Here is a 22747-nt window from a genome sequence, read left to right on the forward strand (position 1 = left end):
GTGACCTGGCTGAAGTCGGATGCTTAACCGACTGCGCCACCCAGGCGCCCCTGTTTTTTGATTTTAGAGAAGAGAGAGCAAGTGAGCACAAGTAGGGGAGAAAGGGGCAGAGGGAAAGAGACAGAGAACCTTAAGTAGGCTCTACATTCAGAGCAGAGCCGGAAGTGGGGCTCGATCCCACAACCCTGGGATCATGACCTGAGCCACAATCAAGAGTTGGATGCTCAATAAAGACTGAGCCACCCAGGCGCCCCTCTGGCATATGGTTCTTAATAAATGCTCATTAAATGGAAGGCAATCTTGGTAAAACAAAAGAAGTGAAGAGACATACATGACCCCTCTTTGTTACAAAGATGTCCCTTAAAAATTACAAATACTATTTATTCTATATTTCAATTTTTTACCATTCCAGCTACACGAGAGAGTGCATCTTCCCAGGAAGTGTAGGTTAAAAGCCCCTTTTCGTTTCTGACCATTGGCTCGGTTAGTCTTTGACGTTTTAGCCCATCATAGGCAAATCTAGGTAACAGAAAATACACCATTTACGGAATCTTGCTAGAGGCAACTATAGTTTTCAAGTTTAAAATATAAAAGAAATGTTATTTAAATACAGTACTGGTTAAAGTGTCAAACAGAATAAATACCTGAATACAAATAATTACTTCAGGTCTTTTGAAGGATGAACTAATAAATTATTTTATGAACACCATCTGAAACTAAAACATCTAAAAAGTTTGGGTTCTTATGATTTGTTTTCAGCTACCTGAATACTCTTGAAATTGTAACACATAAAAATCTGACAGCTAAAGAAGCCAATCATTGAATCACTTTTTCTTTTTTTTCTCAAATCACTTTTACTTATAAAACTTGAATACCTCCAGATATTTTATCAAAATTATCACGTGCAAGCTCTAACTTATATTTAGCTTCTTTTCTCCAATGAACAAACTGGAATAGATTAAATATATTAATCCCCTTCAATTTTTCCAACTGGGAGGAAAATGGTATTTGTCAAACTTAGTAAGAAAGCCATTGATATACCTAGGACTATCAACATTAGTTTTGTCCAGTTCTCTATACAAATAATCTAGATTAACTAATTTACAAGGATAAAGACAGTCCCTTAAAATTAAAGTGACTATAAAATTTAGTTTAAATCAACTGCAAAAGTGAAGGAAAACAATGTAGTAGCACATACCTGGTTTTATCAGAGATCCACTCTTCATTGATGTCCTCATGCATCCTTGGCAAAATCCGCATCACCTCTCCAGTTCTTGTGCTTACCACAATATTACTTCCAACTGCATCCATTACATCAATGGATTCCGTCTTTCTGAGAAAATAAACACCTATGTTTACCACATTTATTTTGGCAATAAGGACAAAGTTTCTGTTACCTGGTTTCCCAAAAACAAAAAATTTTACGATGACTTTCCTTTCTGAATTTCTAAAGTTAATGGGACTCAGAGAAACTGCAATAAAAAAAAATACCCTCGTACTTGAATACGTCACATTAATTCCTACTGTAAAAATAAAGCTTTAATAATTGTTATCTAGGGGCGCCTGGGTGCCTCAGTCAGTTAAGAGTCTGACTCTTGATTTCGGCTCAGGTCATGATCTCATGGTTCGTGAGTTTGAGCTCCGTGTTGGGCTCCGCACTGACAAAATTTCTTAATCCGGGCTGTCAGCGTGAAGGCTGCTTGGGATTCTCCATCTCCCTCTCTCTGCCCCTCCCCCACTTGCGCTTGCATGCATGCGCGCTCTCTCTCTCTCACAAAAATAAACTTTAAAAGAACAAATAAATGAATAAATAAAAATAGGAACTGTTAAATAATACAAAAGCCAATGGTAAAGGCTCCAAATGGCCAAATCTGATTATCAAGATAAATAGCAAGAGAGTAAGATTTTTGGGTATGGCCAATTAAAAAGTCTGATAAATCCTCCCCACAAAAAGCAAAAATAAAGCTGGACAAAATTAACAAAAAACAACCAATTCAGCACTTTGGAAATCTTCCAAAGGCAAACACCATCATGAGAAGCTTTTATGTGGGGCAAAACTACTGAACTTCAAGCAAGAAGCATAGAAATCAGCGGTGGTGTGTCTTGGGGCCTGTTCTCATCCCCTTCCTACCACCTGAACAGGAGGCTCTGCCAGGCTCAGGGAGGCTGTGGAGATGGAAGTTTCTTTTCTGCATGCATTATGGGAGTTTCAGGAAGCAAAAGAGAAAAACCTCTACTTGAACATTTCACCTATGTACTGTGCCCCATCCCCCCAATCTTTTTATATACATAAAATACATGGCTTAAAACACAGAATTTTGAGATACTCCCACATATTCTAGTGGAAGTCTAAATATGGGGGGCAATTTAATGATAGGCTTTAGAACCTTAAAAATACCCAAATTTGTTGCAACTACCTACTCCATTTCCCAGTTTAGTCAGAAGAATCAGAGATATACGCGAAAATTTACGAATAACAATTTTTATCATAGATTTACAACTATATAGAAACAAACTAGGGGCGCCTGGGTGGCTCAGTCGGTTAAGCGTCCGACTTCACCCAGGTCACGACCTCACGGTCCGTGAGTTCGAGCCCCGCGTCAGGCTCTGGGCTGATGGCTCAGAGCCTGGAGCCTGCTTCCGATTCTGTGTCTCCCTCTCTCTCTGCCCCTCCCCCATTCATGCTCTGTCTCTCTCTGTCCCCAAAATAAATAAACGTTAAAAAAAAAATAAATACTAAACTAAAACTCAAAATAAATAAACGTTAAAAAAAATTAAAAAAAAAAAAAGAAACAAACTAAAATGTCTAATAATAGGAACTGATTAAATAAAGGATGATATAGCCACATGTCTGAAAACAATATACAGTGAGAAGAGACTATAAATTTTAAAACATCAAGACAATTTTACTCTTTGGAAGAACAAGTGAATAAAATAATTATGTGGTTAAGTACTTTGGAATCAATCTCCAAGAAAACTATAATTAATTTGCCAGATCATCCTATCCTTTAATCTATCTACTTACTTTCCATTAAGAGGGTTTTACTTAAAGCAAATACATAAAACCTTAGCAGACCAAAACAATTAGAATACAGGAAGAAAATGAATCTTAAATTTTTTTGAATACTAGCCAATTAAAGGATAAAAAACAAATTGTCAAAAATTACAACACTGAATACCTTGTTTCCCAAGGGCGGGCAGTAAAAGCATAGGGCTTCGAAGTCAGGGCACCTACAGGGCAGATATCAATGATATTTCCAGACAGTTCAGACATGAACATCTTTTCAATGTACGTGCCAACTTGCATATCATTTCCTCTGCCTGTTGTTCCCAAATCATCTACTCCTGCAATCTCACTTGCAAACCTGCAGGATAAAAATATACCATCAAATGGTAAAATCCAGCAAAATTATCTCCTTTCCTATGATCACAGTGAGATAATGATTTTCAAAACACCAAAAAGACACGAGTTTATTTTCAATGGTGAGAAAAGTCCTTGAATAAAAAATTGTTCAATGCTTGCATGTAATTTAATCACAGCATAACACAAACTGCATGAATCATAGGTATAGCTCAGCAAGTTATCAAGGAGTTAATGCTTGTATATTTTTATTTGTAAATTCCACAGAAGTTGATATTCACTGAAAGTGAACGATTCATTTTATTGGCTTATGCAGAAAATATTAAAAACATCCCTCTTCTCCTACCAAAAAAAAAGTTGCCTTTTTTTTCTAGTATTGTTATTCCACCAAATTTTGTGCCTATTAAGTATCTGAATGATATTGCAGAAGAGAGAAGGAAAAACATTACCTGATGCAGCGAGTACACTGTATACATCTAGTCATGATAGTCTTTACCAATGGCCCAATATTCTTGTCCTCCACAGCACGTTTCCCATCTAAAAATCTGCTCCTATCATTTCCAAACATCATGGACTGGTCCTTTAGTAGATTAGGAGAGAGTTAACATAATGCTGCTAATGAAATTAAAACCTGAGATAATCAAAAAGATTTATGAAGTTTGACAACATACCTGCAGATCACATTCACCTCCCTGGTCACAAATAGGACAGTCCAGTGGGTGATTTGCTAACAAGAACTCCATCACACCTTCTCTGTATGAAAAGTTGTAGTACACAAAATGATATAAATTTTTGGCACTCAAAATGGCTATCTAACCTTCAGGGATGTACTTTTTCATATAGTATTAACTTTACATTTATTATCAAAATGCCAATGCAACCATCATTCTAGTATTAGACACACAGTCTAAAAAATGCTTATAGAAGTCCAGGAATAAAATATCATTAAAGAATCTAGAAAATTATGACTTTTAAAAACACAAAATTACCCAAAGTCACTAAATAGTCTTCAGAAAACATTAATTCAAAACAAAACAGAGTGCCTAGATGGCTTAGTCAATCAGGCATCCAACTTCGGTTTAGGTCATGATCTCGCAGTCTGTGGGCTCAAGCCCTGTCTTGGGCTGTGCTGACAGCTCAGAGCCTGAAGCCTGCTTCGGATTCTGTGTCTCCTTCTCTCTCTGCCCCTCCCCTGCTCACACTCTGTCTCTCTCAAAAATAAACTTAAAAAAAAATTAAGAAAAAACAAAACACCCACACAAATGCACAGCAAAAACAAATATAATCAATGCCTATATAGTAACAGTAATACTTCACTACAATAATCTCAGTTCAATAAGCCCCAGACTCACTATTCATCATAAGTTGAACAGGTTACTATATAAGAGATTCTTTTTCAAGTTTATTTATTTTGAGAGACAGCACAAGCAGGGGAGGGGCAGAGACAGACAGGGAGAATCCCAAGCAGGCTCTTGCGCTGCCAGTGCAGAGCCCAACACAGGGCTCAATCTCATGAACTGTGAGATAATGACCTGAGCTGAAACCAAAAGTCAGACACCTAACCGACAGAGCCACCCAGGTGCTCCTAAATAAAAGCTTTTTTTTTCTTTCCCCTAAATAAGAGCTTTTAATGCTCAAAACCATAAACACCTGACTTCACCTCCTCAACATGTACTTAATTCCACTGCTCCTAGAAGTCAAACATACCAACTTTTTCAAAACTTGCTATTGAATTTCCCATCTATGGGAAGGTCTAAATACTGAAATGAACAATTTTCTTCTCTAAGAAAAGTTACTATGCTAAATAACATGAAAGTACCTTGCTTTCTTAGATTTCTCTGAGTTTGTCAGGATATTCCAACCTTTCATTACTGGCATGGCACAAGCCGCCACAACCTGGAATTTCAATGGAAAAATGTCTAAGTATTTGTATTTAGTTGTAATTATAAGCAACCCAACATATAAAACATTCAGCTATACATTTGAAAATAAGCCCAGTATCTTTGAAGATTCATTTTTTTACTTTTCATAGTTACGATACGATAATCTGACACTTCACATTTCTCTGTGAAAAAAAAATAAGATCTTGTACTTCTAAATTCTATCCTCCTAGTCAATGCAACTCTATATAGAGACTCTGAAACAGAACATCAAATAACTGTGTTTTGATTAGCAGGTACTACTGAATTAAAACTTAGAAGACAAAATGAAATTAAACAGAAAGTGAACGTCTTCACTGTAATCCCTTTCTCTAGTGAAAATGGCCCGGCATGAGCCCTTCCAATGTACTGCCTGGCAATTCCACATCCTAGTTGTCACACAGCCATTTGGAAATACTACTGCCAGCTGTAAGAAGTCACCTTTAATTTCTCAATCTGTTGTAATTATATAGGGCTTGCATTTATAAAGCACTTTCATCAATGCATTTCCAGTTTTGAAATGAACAGACTCAACTGCACAAAATAATAAATTTACAGATACAATTAAACAGGGCTAGGTTTCTCCACTACAACAATGATTCTAAGTAAAATTCGCTGCAAGATTAAAGTTTTCTACCTTCTACAGCATGGTGTGGAATTTTAGGTATCAAGTACCTTAGGAGCTTTCTCAATTTCAACAAGGCACATCCTACAGTTTCCAGCAACAGACAATCTTTCATGATAACAGAATCGAGGGATCTGCATGCCAACCTTCTCACAAGCCTAGAAGACAAAGTAAAAAATTCCTGCATTAGAACAATCTGACCTCATCCTTGCTTTGCCTAAAACAGAAAAAGAAAGGCTATACCACCTGCCTTATTACTCCTATCTATAAACATCTATACTTTTATTCTTCATCCCTAAAGAGATTTCCCTCTTTCTTTGCTCTTGACTCCTGCTCCTGTCTGCTCTCAAGCCTGCTCTAAGGTCTCAGCATGCCTATACCTTATGGAAGAAACTGAATAAATGAACCTCAGATTGTGCTGAAGGTCTGACTCCTCATTTCCACTCTGAACCATTGTCCATAAAGACACCCCTTCAAACTCTGTCCCCATGGTTTCATACATGGACTTCCCATGTACTAGATGCAGTGGGTAGAGTAATAAGCAAGATCTTGTCCCAACCTTCATACTGGTTCACATTTCAAATTATACCCAAACCCTCATCTGGAGCCCTGACAGTTCACCACTTCTCCAAGTTTTAGACTTAAATAGTTCTGTGCATGGATACGCTCTATGGACAGCTAAAATTCAATCTATTTGTGTCCCCTATGATACATCTCCAAATAAGTTAACAAAGCCAGAAACCACAAAAGTTTTTCCTGCTTTTCATTGTGCCTAAAGGCCTATCAACTCACTCTCACTGAATCTATTCTTTTATTTTCATTCCCATTGCCACTATCTATTTTAGGCCTTTAATTTTCAGTTCTACTAATGCAAGATACTCTTCCCTTGTGTCTCACACCAGTCTTGTTATTCTCCAAACTAACATCCTCTATGGTCACTGCGATACAGCTTAACTGCCATGAAAACTACTGATAAGTCAAACTATAAGCTCTTTAGTATGACATATATCTTCTTACATTACTGAATCTATTATAGTAATTTGATTTCTTGTTTTCTTATCTTCTATATATACCTTATGTTCTAACAATAGCAAACTATTTAAAGCTTCTTTGTCCAAATATAAACACTTATCCTTTACAAATCTCCTGAGGGACCACCTGAGATATCCCTAACATCTCTTTCTTTTTTTTTTTTTTTTAAATTTTTTTAACGTTTTATTTATTTTTGAGACAGAGAGAGACAGAGCATGAACGGGGGAGGGGCATAGAGAGGGGGGAGACACAGAATGGAAGCAGGCTCCAGGCTCTGAGCCATCAGCCCAGAGCCCGACGCGGGGCTCGAACTCACGGACCGCGAGATCGTGACATGAGCTGAAGTCGGACGCTCAACCGACTGAGCCACCCAGGCGCCCCCCTAACATCTCTTTCTATCACTTCCTATATACCTGGCAAAAATGCTCTCCACTGTACCTCGAACATATACTGTTATGTATTTATTGTTTACAGGTCTATGCCTGGCAGATAGTCTAAAAATAACTGCTAAATGAATAAAGAGCATTTAGTTCTTGGTAACTTGCAGACAGAATGAAGTATCACTTCTTCAAGACCAATTTTGTTAGTTCTGAAGGAATCTAGAGGAATTATATATTTAATGCATGAATTCATTTACCTGCTTTGTAGGACACATTCTTAAAAAATATTACTAAAAATAGAGAAATCACATGAAATGAAAAGCATCAAGCAGGTTCACAACTAACAAAAATTATCTTTTCCCCAAACTTACCTAAATTAACTTGTAATTTATTTTTGGTAACTTCAAATTTTAAATGGGTATATACTGGGAAGGCAGAAGTGAAACAAAATAACTGCCATAATTCACTGAAGAAAGTCAGAAACAGATAAATGATAGCTCACTTTGAAATGCCAACATTTTAAATCCAGTTTACTTTCATATAATTTTACTGTCTATAGTTCTTTTATGAGCATTTATCAAGGAATCTTAAAATTTTTTAAAGTAAATAAACAGTGTAACAGAAATAAATTGATACAAAAAAACCACAACATATACAAAAACAAAGAATTGGAACATATGCCTACTTGGAGTACGGTAGTTCCTGGTTCCACCATGACAGACTGACCGTCGACAAATACTTCAATTAAGTTGCTTGCTGCTGTGGCAGTTGTTCGAACTGACCATCAAAAATATTGAGATGAGAAATAAATTAAGAGTTGAATTTATTATAGCAAAGGATAATGGGTTAACTCTAACCTACAAGTCTAAAATTTTTCCTCATTTTACACTATTCCCCTCTATTTCTCTAGATGCAAACTTTTAGAATACTGAATTAGACAAAAACTTTTCCAAACCTGAATACCAAGGTAGAATATGGCTGCCCACTTTTAATGGTAGTTAATTTAAAATTTTTAATACCATGGAAAATATGTTCATGGGAATACTACTTTTCAAAAGCAGGACTGCTTTTTCCATTTTGGGACTGATAGTTCCTACTACTTTTTATTCCATGACAACTTCTATAAACTGTTTGAAGTTATATTTTTAAAATTACTCAATTTGACTAGGGTCATTTGTTTCTATTTTATTTAAAACAAATTATGTTTAGGGTCTTTTATGAAACATTCCATAAACCAATGAATTGACAAAGACAGTAAATGCAAAAATAGTACCCACAAATGCAAAAAAAAAAATACTCACCACATCCTTTATGAGACTTAGAAAGGCCTACTAAGGCCCTTTTTAGAGGTATCCTTAACATATTGCTAAGAATAAAACAAAGAATAGTTATATTATCATAGGAAATAATAAAACTCTAATTACAAACTTTTGGGTAATGGTTCTTAAGTTTAATAGCACTTTACACACATTATTTCATTGAACATTCACAAGTCCTGATATTTTTTCCTCAAATTCTAGAGATGAGAATACTCAGTCTGAGAGAGAGTAACTAACTGACTTGTACAATGTCAAGGAGCTAAGAAGGAACAGCTAGTAATCAAATTTACGTAAAGGGCAGTTTTGTCGTTTTTAAAGTATAAACAATCAAATGTAAAACACTACTATGCAGTAATATAAATTTTAAGAATAAGTGAGCTTATCATTAATACTATGTAAATAAGACCTTCTGCCTTCATTTCGTACCAATACTCATTCTAACATTCCATGTTCTTTTTTTTTTTAATTTTTTTTTTAATGTTTATTTATTTTTGAGACAAAGAGAGACAGAGCATGAACAGGGGAGAGTCAGAGAGAGAGGGAGACACGGAATCCCAAGCAGGCTCCAGGCTCCGAGTTGTCAGCACAGAGCCTGACGCGGGGCTCGAACTCACGGACCGTGAGATCATGACCTGAGCCAAAGTCGGACGCCCAACCGACTAGGCCACCCAGGCGCCCCTAACTTTCCATGTTCTAAGCAGTTATCTACTAAATGTTCCTGAGATTCTGAGCTGGCTCAGAAGTCCAAGCCTTTTAAGTATCTGGAGAGCTATTTTCTGGGCTTGGTACAATTATTTTACAGATTTGCAATTATAGGTCTGTTCTACCCTCATTGGATTAATGAACTTCTTGAATCTTTGTATCTTTCGTGCCTATTTCCAAGGCTGATACACAGTAAACTCTAAAATAGTGGTTCTCAGGGTGCCTGGGTGGCTCAATCAGTTGGGCAACTGACTCTTGGTTTTGGCTCAGGTCATGACCTCATGGTTTGTGGGTTTGAGACCTGCGTGGGGCTCTGTGCTGACAGGGTGGGGCTTGCTTGGGATTCTCTCTCCCTCTCTCTCTGCCCCTCCTCTGTTCGTGCTTTCTCTCTCACAAAATAAATAAACTTTAAAAAATAAATAAATAAAGGGGCGCCTGGGTGGCTCAGTCAGTTGAGAGTCCGACTTTGGCTCAGGTCACAATCTCACGGCTTGTGAGTTCGAGCTCTGCGTCAGGCTCTGTGCTGGCTCAGAGCCTGGAGCCTGCTTCATAGTCTGGGTCTCCCTCTCTCTCTGCTCCTCCCCCACTCACGCTGTCTCTGTCTCTCAAAAATGAATAAACGTTAAAAACAATTAAAAATAAATAAATAAATAGGAGCGCCTTGGTGGTTCAGTCAGTTGAGCATCTGAGGCTTGATTCTGACTCAGGTCATGATCTCACCATTTGAGATCGAGCCGGGCATCGGGCTCTGTGCTGACACCTCAGAGCCTGCTTGAGATTCCCTCTCCCTCTCTGTTCCTCCCCGACTCACACTCTTTCTCTCTCTCTGTCTTTCAAAATAAATAAAAATTTAAAAACAAATAAATAAAACAGTGATTCTCAACCAGGTACAGTTTTGCTTCCCAGGGAACATTTGGCATCATCTGTACACACTGTTGTCACAGCTGGGGGGGGGGGGGGGGGCAGTTACTAGCATCTAGTGGGTAGAGGCCAGGGTACTACTAAACATCCTACAGTACACAGGACAGTATCCCGTAATAAATCTTTGTTGAATTACTGAAAGAAATAGGAATGAATTATATAAATAACACCAATTAAAGACATACATAAGCAAACAGAATGTTAACCGAACTTTAGAGTTTTCATCCATTCACTTGATCATAAGGGCTTGGAACTGAACTTTTTGTCTACTCACTTGATCAAATGGGCTAAGCATCTAAATTATAATTTTTCACTTGGAACTTCTAAAAATGGAAATTACGTGATCAGAATGTATCAATGTAGGGGCACCTGGGTGGCACAGTTGAGTGACAGACTCTTGATTTCCGCTCAGGTCATGACCTCATGGCTCATGAGATCCAGCCCTGCCTGGGGCGCTACACTGACAGCATGGAGCCTGCTTGGGACTCTCTCTCACTCTCCCTCACCCCACGCACACACACCCTCTCTCTCAAAATAAACTTAAAAAAAAAAAAAGTATCAACATAATGATTTTCAAAAGTAAAGAGAGTAGAAAACAGTATGTATACGTAAGTTTTAAGCATAAAGTTTCACATATCTATTATAGAAGAGGTATAACAAGCTTTCTAATTCAGACTTGTTAATTCATAAAATTCATTAATTCAGAACTTGTGATACTGAATTTGCAGACATGAAGGCTACCACATACCAATGAGTGATTTTTGATAAATCAGAGTTTCTGCTTAATGTACAGATCAGGAAGCAAACAATACTTCTTAGATTATGTGGTATTAGTAGGAGTTCAGTAAATGTCAATTAGAGCTAAATTCAACGTAGACAGAAATAGCCAGTAAAGATCAGTTTCAAAGTCCTCTTCCTTGGTACTCCCTCTCTGTACCATAGGCACACATTGTGTACATAACTTTATTATTCCACCTACTAAACTGTAGGTTAGTAACTGATTTTAGTACCTACTAAACTGTAAGGTCCTTGAAGAGGAATAGTGCAATTTGGTCATTTCCCTTTTCCGAAGACCTAGCCCTTGAAAAATAACCATCAAATAATCTTATCAAGTTCCAAAATGAGTAAACTCTATCTTATTAAAATCTATTGCTATATAAAGGTAAATCTGGATTTGCTGAATTAAGAGTAGTGACAGAATGAAAATCAATAATATTTCACACAACGTCAACACTTTCTTACTATTATTGTCTCCATACAATATAAAAGTATTGCCCACTTTAGCTAGGAAATCAAGCAGAAATAGGTGGTCTCTTGAAAATCCAGCAGGGAATGGTGCACAGCCCCAACAAAAGACAGTTTCACAAAACTTTAATCTGTACTTTACATGTATTTATCTACCGCGTGGGAATGGAGATAATCGCCTCCAAATGGGAAAATGTTAATGACCAATCATTTCTAAAACTAGACTGGGCAATTTTAGCATAGGAACAATACAATATATTCCCTACCATATAGCCTGCATCCACGCACTTCTCTCTCTCCAAGGTACCCCTCTATTGGAAGCCACCATCGTCTTGCCTGAACTATTATAAAAGCCCCCCCAACAGGTCTCCTGCTTTCTACACTGTTCCTACAGCCTCTCCCGTCTTCCCACAGGCTGTGGCCTCGGACTTCAACGCATTCCTTCAGAGCTTTCTGGCCTCTCCTTGTCCTTCAAATTCGGGCTTAAAAGCCATTCTTCAGGGAGACTTTCCTTATCAGCCTGTCCTAAATTTCCCAACTAGTCCCTAGTCCCATCACCCATTTTATTCTTCGTGGACTCGGTTCTAGTTCATAGCAGACGTTCGAGAACTATTTGCTAAATGAATTCTATGTCTAATCTCTGGCCGAAACTTAACTTCCACTTCCCTGGAATTAAAAAGTGCAGGTGCTCTGACAGCCTTATAGCAAACACCCTGCTTAACGATGCACACGCGACTCGGTGGAAAGAAGAACATTCCGTAAAGAAACAACTTGAAGTTTATTCAGCAGACACGGTTCACGTTACATTTTCAACGCCCTCTATTCGTTCTCGAGCGGAGCTGGGGCGCGTCCACGGTCTCCCGGTACCCGCGTTAGATCCCAGGAACTTTTAAGCAACGAAGCTGTGTTATCCGCAATGCGACCTGGGGCAAAGCTTTTAAATATTTCCTACAGTTTCCCCACCAGGGAAAGGGATAAAAAATGTTCCCCAACGCACTCAATGGACAAAAGCAAAAACAACAAAACCCCCCCGAGGAGTGGATGGTGGCTAAGGCAATAGCGGCCAAACGTACTGTACCAAGTGCGTGTGAACTCGGTGGGGGCAATGCTCAATCCGCGGGCCTAAGTCAAGTACATAGATCCTCTCCCCCGGGAACAAAACGGCCTCGGCTCCACAAAGGGGAATGACCTGCATTTCCCTTGCACAGTGAAGGTCACCCACAAGCCTGTCTCCGGGCCAGCGCTCCCAGGGCTTCCTACTCCTCCACCAGCTTTCTGCTCCGAAAGACCAGAGACCATGGCTAACAGCCCTCACCTGCCGGCTCTCGGGGATGCCGGAGGCGGGGTGGGACGCGGCACCCAGTCAAGGACAAGAGTAGAATGAGTCACCTGGGCCAAAGGAAACAGTCTCGTCAAGAAATCAACTCCTGTGGCAAGAGGCACCTCAGCCTTCTCACCCAAGCACGACCTCACCTTCCCCCTGGAGCCGCCGAAGCCGCTCTGCGGAACTGTCTGCACCGCACCAAACCCCTCAGAGAGACCGGCTTGCTTATTCAATATGGCGGCCTCGGCTAACCTCGCCCGCCGGGCCCGGAGAACGGGAAGCCAGGAGGGACTAGAAGCCCCAGATTCGACAATTTCCCCCGCTCAGGTTGACTTCGGCAATTTCCGTCAGCTGGCCAGGGGGCGGGGCGAAGGGCCAGTCGGTTGGAAGGGGCGGGGGCGGGGGCAGGGTGGGGATGGTAGAGCTTGGAACCGCAGTTCCGCCGGAAGTAGTCAGGCTCCTGAGGCCGGGCGTTTTCGGTCATTTCCGGCACTTCAAGGGGCGGTTCCTGTAGTGTTCCGGGGCCGCGCGGTACTTATTTAAGAAACACCCTTTTGTATCAGTTTATTTCTAAACACAAAGGCCTGCGAATAACACGTGGGCCGTTCAATTCAGAGCCACCCAGTTTTACGTTGAGGATGAGGAGATTAACGTACTTTGACCTTTAACCTTCGGCCCCGTGCGGCAGAGGGAAACGCCTACGTCTCTATATAAGGCCTTTTCCGGCCTTCGGCGGCCCCTTTTCCCTTTTAGCGCTAGGCGCTCGCTCCCCGCCCTCGCGTTCTTCCCCCTGCTGCTGCCCCGTTCCGCGATCCACTGGCGCCATGGGTTTTGGAGACCTGAAAACCCCCGCCGGCCTCCAAGTGCTCAACGACTACCTGGCGGACAAGAGCTACATCGAGGGGTGAGGACGGGCTTCGGGCTGGGGCCGGGCTCCTGCGGTCGGGCCACGTGGCGCGGCCTCTGCCGCCGCTGGGGGAAAGGCAGCGGGCCTGCGAGGGGTGAGGGATTAAACGTGTGCTTTCTTTCCGTTGACGGGGTTCAGCCGGGTTTTCCCGCGGCTTTACTCGGTTAGCGAGTGTAAGCCTGTAGGTCTGGGTTAGAGGTTACAATCTTTGAGGTCCACCAAGTAGCAGGGATTTCTCGGGATAGCGCAGAGGACCAAACACGTGGTCCCTGATCTCGAGTTTACTGAAAAGCCGGGCAGCTTAGGTTGCCAGGTAGCAAATGGGCCAGTTCCCAGGAATAAGTTAGACAGGGGTGGCGTTTGTCATTTATTTGCTGGCGTTGGTGGTTTTTTTTTTTTTTTCCTTTTAAAGGCGAGTGTAATTATTTTTGCGTCCGCGGCAGGTATGTGCCATCACAAGCAGACGTGGCGGTATTTGAAGCAGTCTCCGGCCCCCCACCTGCCGACTTGTATCATGCCCTACGTTGGTATAATCACATCAAGTCGTACGAAAAGGAAAAGGCCAGGTAAGATTATCTTGGTATTTGTCTGAAGAGCAGGATGCTTTCTAAACTTAAACCCAAGATTTAACACCTGACCAAATGGGACCCAGGCTACTTTAGTTTTGTTGGGATATTGTGAGCTAAGTATCTTTGTGACTTGAGAAGGCCAAGAGACTGAAGTCCTCCGTTTTTTCACAGAACAGGTAGAACATGGACAACAGCAGTTCAACTTTTCCCCACACTGCCCAGACAATGTGCCTCGACCCTGACCTGGGGGGCCCACCTCTGGGGTGAGAGGGTGGCTCATTCATTCAGTACTTGGCCATTCTTCTGAAACTGCCAACAAGGGTGGAAGTTTGGGGAAGTGGACTCCAGTTCACTAAGAATGGAACTGAGCATACTTAATGAAATCTCAAACTGAAATATTCATACTGAAAGAGTAAATCCTAGTGAGTATTGAATGTAATAACGTCTCACATGCTACTAATGTTTGTTGGGTGAGGAGGTAAAGATGCAAAAGTATTTATCTGGGAGTGGTTAGGGGTAAATTCGTAGTACAAAAGGGTTCTGTTGATAAATAGGGATGGAAACAAGTTCTGGCGTATGGTCTGAAAAAGAACATCGTACCCATTTCATCGTGATTGAACTTAAAAATGTTTTTCAAGCCTTCCAGGAGTGAAGAAAGCTTTGGGCAAGTATGGCCCTGCTAATGTGGAAGACACCACAGGAAGTGGAGCAACAGATAGTAAAGACGATGATGATATTGATCTCTTCGGTTCTGATGATGAGGAGGTATGACATACGTGAATACGTATGTTGAGCTTAGTTGTAGGCTCTGGTGAAATTGCCTGGATTTCAATTCTGGTTTCACCGCTTTGTTACCTACCTGACTTAAAAATGATGAGTAAAACCAAATCACCATCTTTCGGCTGAGCTCGTGATGGATTTGCTTTTTTCTGATGAGACTGGTCTTTGTTGTGATGGTCCACTAGCTTTTGAGCTGAGGAACAACTAGCTTTGTGAAATGATTTTACTTTTTCTTCATAGGAAAGCGAAGAAGCAAAGCGGCTAAGAGAGGAACGCCTTGCACAATATGAGTCAAAGAAAGCCAAAAGTAGGTCATTTTATAATTTGTGCTGCTTTAATTTTATAATAACGTGAGTAGTTTCATTTGAAGCTTTCTCGCCAAAGTAATTTCCTCCTTTGTTGAATAGGTCAGTATTTTAAAAGCCGTGTAGGTGGCTCTTCATAAAACTTCCACAGCTACTGGTCTGCAGCCGCTCTTATGGTAGCAGTTGTGGCATTCCTCTGTGGGAAAGAAACTGTCACACAATTAAATACCTCTTTCTTAGCACGACAGAAAGTGGGCATGTGAGTGACAAACAGATGACTTCTGTGGTTTTGTTGGGCTGAGGAGATGACCCACCGGAAAACAGATGACGATTTTAAAAATGTCTTCGACTAAAATGAAGAAAACGTAATTGAGTGTCTGAGTAATGCTGTTTGTGCTCTTTTTAGAACCTGCGCTTGTTGCCAAGTCTTCCATCTTACTGGATGTGAAACCTTGGGACGATGAGACAGATATGGCAAAACTAGAGGAGTGCGTCCGAAGCATTCAAGCAGACGGCTTGGTTTGGGGCTCTTGTGAGTTCAGTCTTTACTTTCTGAAAATAGCATCTGGAGTTTGCATAATTACCACCTTTGTCAAAGAACAGGCCTTTCCTAAGGTTTTTTTCTCGATGCTCTTTCAGCTAAACTAGTTCCAGTGGGGTATGGAATCAAAAAACTTCAAATACAGTGTGTAGTGGAAGATGATAAAGTTGGAACAGATATGCTGGAGGAGCGGATCACTGCTTTTGAGGACTATGTGCAGTCCATGGACGTGGCTGCTTTTAATAAGATCTAACGTTCGTTGTAGATAATTTCCCTTAAATAAAAGCTTGAAGACAACTGTTGACTCTGACTCTTACATGGGGTGGTTTTTATATTTTTCCCATTTTGAGGGAAGAAACTCAATGGATGTGTAATTCAAAAATATAAATTTGGGTCAGCATTGTTAGATATTTAGCCCAAATTAGTAGAAATGGACTCGATCGTAGTATAGTTTCTGGACCCAATGCACGAGGGTACCACTTTGACCACAATATTGCAAGTTTCATATTTGCCTTGTTTTCAAAAGAAACTCTATAAACTTCACTTGTGGAAATTTTGGATTAAGAAATTTGACGAGGGGTGCCCGGGTGGCTTAGTTGGTAGAGCGCCGAACTCTTGATTTCAGCTCAGGTTGTGATCCCAGGGTTGTGGGTTGGAGCTCCATGTTGGGCTCTGCCCTGAGCATGAAGCCTGCTTAAGATTCTGTCTGGGTGGCTCAGTTGGTTAAGTGTCTTCACTTCGACTCAGGTCGTGATCTCATGGTTACTGAGCCCCAATAGGGCTCTCTGCTCTCAGCATAGAGCCTGCTTTGAATCCTCTGTCTACCTCTCTCTGTGTCCCCCCACCCCATGCTCTCTCAAAAATAAACGTTTAAAAAAGATTTTCTGCCCATTTGCCCTGCTTGTGCATGTGTGCAGGCACTTCCTAAAGCTAAAAAAAAAAGATAATTTTTTTACTAGATTTTTAGCCCTGCAGGTTTATAATGGTTCAGACCTTGGGTACTTTTGCAGGGAGTTAACCAAGTTAATACCCAGGCTGGTTTTCCTCAGTGGGGATGTTGGGGGTATTTTAATGTTTGCTGGAATACTTAATGAAACACTGGAGAAAAGGAAATTAAGTGTTGAAATGGACCAATGACTTCAGTTGCAGATGAAGTATAGTAAAACCTTGGTTTGCGAGCATAATTTATTCTGGAAATGTGTTTACAATCCAAAGCACTTGTATATCAAAGCAAATTTCCCTTTAAGAAATACTGGAAACTCAGATGATTCATTCCACAACCCAGAAACATTCATGTAAAAAGGATTACAGTACTGTAATTTAACACAAAATAATAAAATACAAAATATAAAGAAAAATGAACTTGCATGTACCTTTGAAAACTCTCATGGCTGGTGTGAGGGAGGTGAGAGAGGAGGGTTATTGTGCAGGATGACTTTCACCATCATTAATGAATGTTGACTACAGTACAGTTTTTTTATTTTGAAAGAAGGATCAGAGCGAGAATCCCAAGCAGGCTCCCCGCTGTAAGCACAGAGCCCAGTGGGGCTCGAACTCAAAAACTGAGATCATGAGCTGAGCTGAAACCCAAGAGTCAAAAGACAATTAACCCACCAAGCCACCCAGACACCACAACTACAGTACAATGTTGAGAGACTCTTGTCATGTATGTATTTAACGTAACTGGCAATAAGGCAGCAGAGGGTCTCTATCTGCAGGCAGCCTGACCTAAAATGAAGCAAGGCATTCCTAAGCTTACTCTTGTATGGACAAGCAAAGGACTGCCCAGAGGTGCTTTGAAGTGACAAAAAAATACACTAGTGCCAGACACACTTACAATGAAAAATCATTGATTTCTGCCAAATACCACAGCCTGAGAGCAAGCATCTGAGCGTGGGAGACAATCACCCACGGTCCGCAGCGAGAAAGAGACCATTGGTTTAGTTGTGATTTGACGTTTGGCACCATATACCACTTGTATTGCAAGACCTTGCTCATTTATCAAGTTAAAATTGAGAAATGTTTGCTCATCTTGCAGAACAAGTTGCAGTACAAGGTTTTACTGTAATTTGTTGTCACCTAAGGATCAAGTCGGGGGTTACTCGAGACTGAAACTTCACACAATTGACAAATTCCACTTGAAAGCAGTATGATAGGAGATGGGGTGTGCAGTGTTACTAAAGGGACACCTAACCCTGAGGAGGGGAATCAGCTCCAGGGAAAGATTCCCAAATTTGTCACAAATTACAACAACCATTCGTCAGGCAGATGCTGCAAGTTGAAAACAATGCCTCATTGACTTAAGGGAGAGCTTGTTTTAAGGGTTTTTGGCAGTGTGGTTTTTGAGTAGCAGTGTCTTGGGAGGGGTGTTTACAGGTAATTGATTCCCAGGCTGTGGTTCATAAGCCTGGCTTGGGTGTGCAGGTGGGGACCGAGTGGCACATTTTACTTGGATTTGGAAATATGAGAACCTATTGGGAAGGGACTTCCATACTGCGGTCTTGCTGCAGGTAAATACTGAGATGAAGGCAGTATGTCTAAGTCAAGCATACTTGACTTACTGGAATACCGGAAGCAGCCGCATCATAGTTTGGAATATATGCAACCTTTGGCCTTTTTTTTTTTTTTTTTTTTTTACCGTAGTTTTTATGAAAGAGTTTAGGAATTATATCTTGAAGTCTTATTTTTGTGGTCCCTATAGACCAAAGAGATGAAATGATATGTTTGAGGTCAGAATTTTCCTAGCCAAATCAGACAGTGCTATTCTTTTCCTCTCAGTTGGATTTTGAGACCACTTTACATGTGGGAAATTGTTTACATTCGAAAGAAAAAGAAAATGTATTTAATCAGTGCTTCTATGTATTGATGACTACAATCTGCACTAAGCAGTATTTCCACCCTCATGAGGAATTTTCCAATTGTCAGTGTTATTAGAGCCAGCAGAGGGCAGTGCTTCATTTTCTGGAGAACCAGAGCCTGGAGATTATGGAACTGTTGCTATGGAAAGATCGAGATGTAGCAACTGGGGAATAGTAGCCCCAAATCATTCACAATCGTTGACATGTTAAAGGGATTGAGCTCAGCCAAAATGTAACATATTGATAAAAACTAATGATTAAAAATTTGGTTAAAAGTAAAAGGAGTTAGAACAGTCAATTCAAACTGCAGCTGTCTTGGAAATCTCAAAATGATAAATGATAAACATGTGACTTTAAAAATCTTCACAGCCTCAAATATTTTTATTGGTGTCTTTTAATTTTTATTTTAAAAAATAGTACAGTAGCATAGTTCAAAAATCAAGGGGTTATACAGTGAAGTCTGTCTCCCTACCCCCCCCAACCCCAGGCCTCCTGTTTACCTCCATAAAAGCAACCAATCAATGTCAACAAGTCCTTAGGTCTTTCCAAAACTAGTCTAAACATAGAGTAACTGTAGCATACAATACAAGGTGTTCTGCACCTTTTATTTTGTCCATCGAAATAGACTTGGATGTCTTGGAAATTATATCTTGGATATTCCATATTGTATTTATAAAGCTTCCTGGTTTGCTAATAGTTACATAATCCTTTGTCTCATAGCTTATTTGACTGGTCTGTTTACTGGAGCTTTCGATGGCCTTCAGTTTTCTGCTGTTAGAAGCAATGCTCACATTTCATGTTAGCCAGTATACTGAGCGACCTGTTTTTGAGCCATGGGGCGCAGAAAGCATATGTATACATAGAAAATGAGATATTTTTGTTTGTTTCTGACTTTGGAGAATTAAGATAAAAGAGGCCACCTTTTTTTTTTTTTTTTTTTTTTTGACGCCCAGAAGTGATTACAGTAACTCAGACCATACTTATTTTTCGTGTTCAGCATCCCTAGCACAAGGCTGGGAACCGTGTGGGAATTCAAAATGATTCATTCAGTATCCTGTCAGATGCTATAAAAATACAAAGAGTTAAGAAAACTACAATAGGGAGTTGTCTCAAACACATAAAATTGTTAAAAATTAGTCATTATGTGATTAGGCAAGTAATCCAAAAAAAAGTTCAGAGGGTCAGGGAAGGCTAGAATTGAAAAGTTTTTTTAAAGAAGTTGGGACTTGAGCTGGATGGACCTTGATTGGTAATTTGTAAAAAAAGGAAACACACACACACGCAAAAGAAAGAAAACACGTGAAAATTCCGGGGGGGGGGGGTGGGTGGGTATAAAAAGCAGAATGATACAGGCAGGAATAAGAATGGACAGTGACACATTTGGGAGGCAATTAGATCAATCTGGCTGGTGTTTGCAGTATCTGTTTGGTATTAGGGTGGGGTCATGTTGTACATTCAGCCTGGCTCCTGTGAGGGCAGCGTGGGGCAGAGACTTGAAGGTTTCCAAGCCAGATAATGACAAAGGCAGACAGCTTTGACCTGGAGTTGGTGTAGATGGAAGCTTCTGAAGCAAAGGGCTGTTAAAACCCTAACATAAGTGAAAACGGCTAACTTACCGCATGTATACTCAATGAAATACTTTATGGACAATATAATTAAAAAGCAACAGACTCTAGCAACATTAAAAAATACTGGAGTTTTTCCCTATTAGGAAAAGATAGGCTTGTGGACAAATACAAATACAAAAACCTTGGTGTTCATGTTTGGGGATATATGTGTACTCCCCGCCCCCCACCCCCCCAAACAAATACAATTTAGCAATGGCAAATTTTTTGTCCTTACAATAAAAAAGTAAAAAAAAAAATACATGCCTCATATACATTGTCCATTTTGAACCCCCTTGCAAGCCTATGAGATAAAGCAGACGCTGTTACTACCATTTTAGATGAGGAAACGACTCTGAGCAATGATTTGCCCGACGACTCACCTAGTGAGAGAGAAACTGAAACGCAGGTCTTGGCCAGGTAACGTGTTGGAAATAGAACGAAGAACATTCTTCATCCCTGCTTTAAGACAATTTAATCCTATTTCATTGATGTGACCCTTGCTGCATATCCTCAGTTAAGGAGAGTGAGAAGATAAAGTCACATAAGGGTACATTTAAAATGGATATTGAGACTGCTAAACATTCTCTCATTACGTGCTCTGTATGGATAATAATAGTTGCATTCCAGAAATGTCCCAAATGACCATCTGTTGTTTGGAAGGCCGCTGGCCTGCATAACTTCAGTAAAGTAAAAATCAGAGCAAAATGTCCAGGGACTTCTCAAATTCATCCCCAAAAGAACTGCCCATAGGTAAGATACTATTCAAACCTGACACCAACTTGTAAAACTTCTATCCTCCCTCCGTCCCTACAAAATGGGACTATTCTCTTTTTTTCTGATCACAGCCTGTTTTCCAACCTCTGTACATCTGCCCTTAATGTGTCACCTATCTGAAAATGCCTCTTTCCTCATCGGCACTTTAAAAAATTGGAGTCATTCTTCAAGATGCACTTCAAATGCCTCTTTCAAGAAATCTCTTATTCTGCTTCTGACCCTTTGCAGCCTCCGGACGCAGTCTTTTATAGAACTTCTATACTGTCTTGTTTTTAAATTCTCTGTGTAGCTCCCCTATGATTCCTAGGAGATTTTTACGTTCATCCAAGAGGAAAGGATCTAATATTTACTAAGCAGTTACTATGTCAGAAGGTGCCAAGAATTCCATTGATTAATACCAGCTAATAGTGATCAAGTTATTTATAGAGCTAAGTACCCTTCTAAGTGCTTTACCTGCAGCAACTCATTTAATTTCCACAGCAACGTAGCAGGTACCACTATTATCTCCATTTTGAGATGGGAGAAACAGGTCCAGAGATTTGAATTAATGTAGCCACAAGGTCACAGAGCTAGGATGTGTGAGGGCCTTACTTCAAATCCAGATACCCTACTTCTGGAAGCCCTGGGACTTGCCTTCTTCAAACAGCTTCTATCCATTGAAGAGGCAGGTCTGACTCAATGGGTCTCTGCCTCATTCCCCGAGAGCCTGGATTCTTTACTGTCCTGCCAGCTAGGCACTGAACTCCCTCACTCCCTTCCCTAATTGTTCCAGTGCCTGTCCTCTCCTCCAGTCTCTGTCCTTTTAGTCACTCAATCCTGCTCCTAATCATTAGACCCTGGGAAAGCCTCACTAGTCAGATTCCAACTATCCGGGGAGGAGGCTTGGAGTCCCCAGGCCCAGGCCCAATGCCACTTCCTGGATCTACCCTCAAACTGAGAATAAAAAATTAACTCCTGTTTCTGCTGGGAAGTACTTGTACTGCTTGCTACTCTCCCCTAGCAGATTCCTGTTACTATCAGCGATTATCAAAGCTACTAACACTAGAGTTTTTAGCCTGGGATCTAAGAACGCTATTTTAAAAGCCTGTTTCTAGGGAAGGGCTCCTGGCTAGCTCAGTCTCACATGCGACTTGACTCTTGACTGTAGGGTTGTGAGTTCGAGCCCCATGTTAGGTGTAGAGAATTTTTGTTTTTTTAAATTTTCTTAATGTTTATTTATTTTGAGAGAGAGTGCACAAGAGAGCACGAGTGAGCAGGGGAGGGGCGACACAGAATCCGAAGCAGACTCCAGGCTCTGAGCTGTCAGCACAGAACCCCCCATGGGGCTTGAACCCACAAATTGTGAGATCGTGACCTGAGCCAAAGTCAGACGCTTAACTGACTCAGCCACCCAGGTGCCCCAGATTACCTTTTTTAAAAAAAGCATGTTTCTAGGGAAAGGACCTGAAACTTTCACTAGATTCTAAGATGAATTCAGTGTCCCTCTAAGACCTTTGTAGACCTTCTTTAAAGCATTTTTCTTTTTTGGAAGCCCTACCTTTCATATCAAACACTGAAACATATTGAAATCCCATATTA

At 40.5% G+C, this 22747-nt stretch overlaps 2 protein-coding genes and 2 non-coding genes across 6 annotated transcripts in view; 3 read left to right on the forward strand and 1 right to left on the reverse strand.

Annotated features, from left to right (window-relative positions):
* The window catches only part of NDUFS1 (NADH:ubiquinone oxidoreductase core subunit S1), a 31397-nt gene extending 18205 nt beyond the window's left edge, over nucleotides 1-13192 (reverse strand). The window contains exons 1-10 of one of the 3 annotated variants that reach the window (XM_043577609.1): nucleotides 12978-13192; nucleotides 8619-8683; nucleotides 8003-8094; nucleotides 5956-6063; nucleotides 5181-5257; nucleotides 4033-4114; nucleotides 3811-3941; nucleotides 3180-3365; nucleotides 1199-1333; nucleotides 405-519 (exon numbers count right to left, since the gene is read on the reverse strand). In XM_043577609.1, the coding sequence (XP_043433544.1) occupies nucleotides 405-519; nucleotides 1199-1333; nucleotides 3180-3365; nucleotides 3811-3941; nucleotides 4033-4114; nucleotides 5181-5257; nucleotides 5956-6063; nucleotides 8003-8094; nucleotides 8619-8679 (987 nt within the window). In that variant the 5' untranslated portion in view covers nucleotides 8680-8683; nucleotides 12978-13192. Of the gene's footprint in view, nucleotides 1-404; nucleotides 520-1198; nucleotides 1334-3179; nucleotides 3366-3810; nucleotides 3942-4032; nucleotides 4115-5180; nucleotides 5258-5955; nucleotides 6064-8002; nucleotides 8095-8618; nucleotides 8684-12819 lie in introns of all 3 variants that reach the window. The other 2 variants (XM_043577610.1, XM_043577611.1) reach the window with 2 other exon arrangements.
* A 122-nt stretch (nucleotides 13193-13314) lies between these two features.
* EEF1B2 (eukaryotic translation elongation factor 1 beta 2) lies at nucleotides 13315-16227 on the forward strand. The gene is made up of 6 exons (XM_043577613.1): nucleotides 13315-13732; nucleotides 14179-14301; nucleotides 14943-15069; nucleotides 15325-15391; nucleotides 15796-15921; nucleotides 16029-16227. The coding sequence occupies exons 1-6, from the start codon at nucleotides 13653-13655 to the stop codon at nucleotides 16181-16183; spliced, it is 678 nt and encodes a 225-aa protein (XP_043433548.1). The 5' UTR covers nucleotides 13315-13652; the 3' UTR covers nucleotides 16184-16227.
* On the forward strand, nucleotides 15167-15244 carry LOC122482353. The gene has a single exon (XR_006297139.1). It is a non-coding gene; the product is annotated as a small nucleolar RNA SNORD51 (small nucleolar RNA).
* On the forward strand, nucleotides 15533-15665 carry LOC122482356. Its single transcript, XR_006297142.1, has one exon. It is a non-coding gene; the product is annotated as a small nucleolar RNA SNORA41 (small nucleolar RNA).
* Nucleotides 16228-22747: the final 6520 nt, after the last annotated feature.

This window comes from Prionailurus bengalensis, chromosome C1 (genome assembly GCF_016509475.1).
Source record: "Prionailurus bengalensis isolate Pbe53 chromosome C1, Fcat_Pben_1.1_paternal_pri, whole genome shotgun sequence".
Taxonomy (NCBI): domain Eukaryota; kingdom Metazoa; phylum Chordata; class Mammalia; order Carnivora; family Felidae; genus Prionailurus; species Prionailurus bengalensis.

Coding starts and splice junctions, on each gene's coding strand:
- EEF1B2 (XM_043577613.1), top strand. CDS start 13,653: ATGGGTTTTGGAGACCTGAAAACCCCCGCCGGCCTCCAAGTGCTCAAC. Junction 13,733..14,178: donor GACAAGAGCTACATCGAGGG/GTGAGGACGGGC, acceptor CGTCCGCGGCAG/GTATGTGCCATCACAAGCAG. Junction 14,302..14,942: donor TACGAAAAGGAAAAGGCCAG/GTAAGATTATCT, acceptor ATGTTTTTCAAG/CCTTCCAGGAGTGAAGAAAG.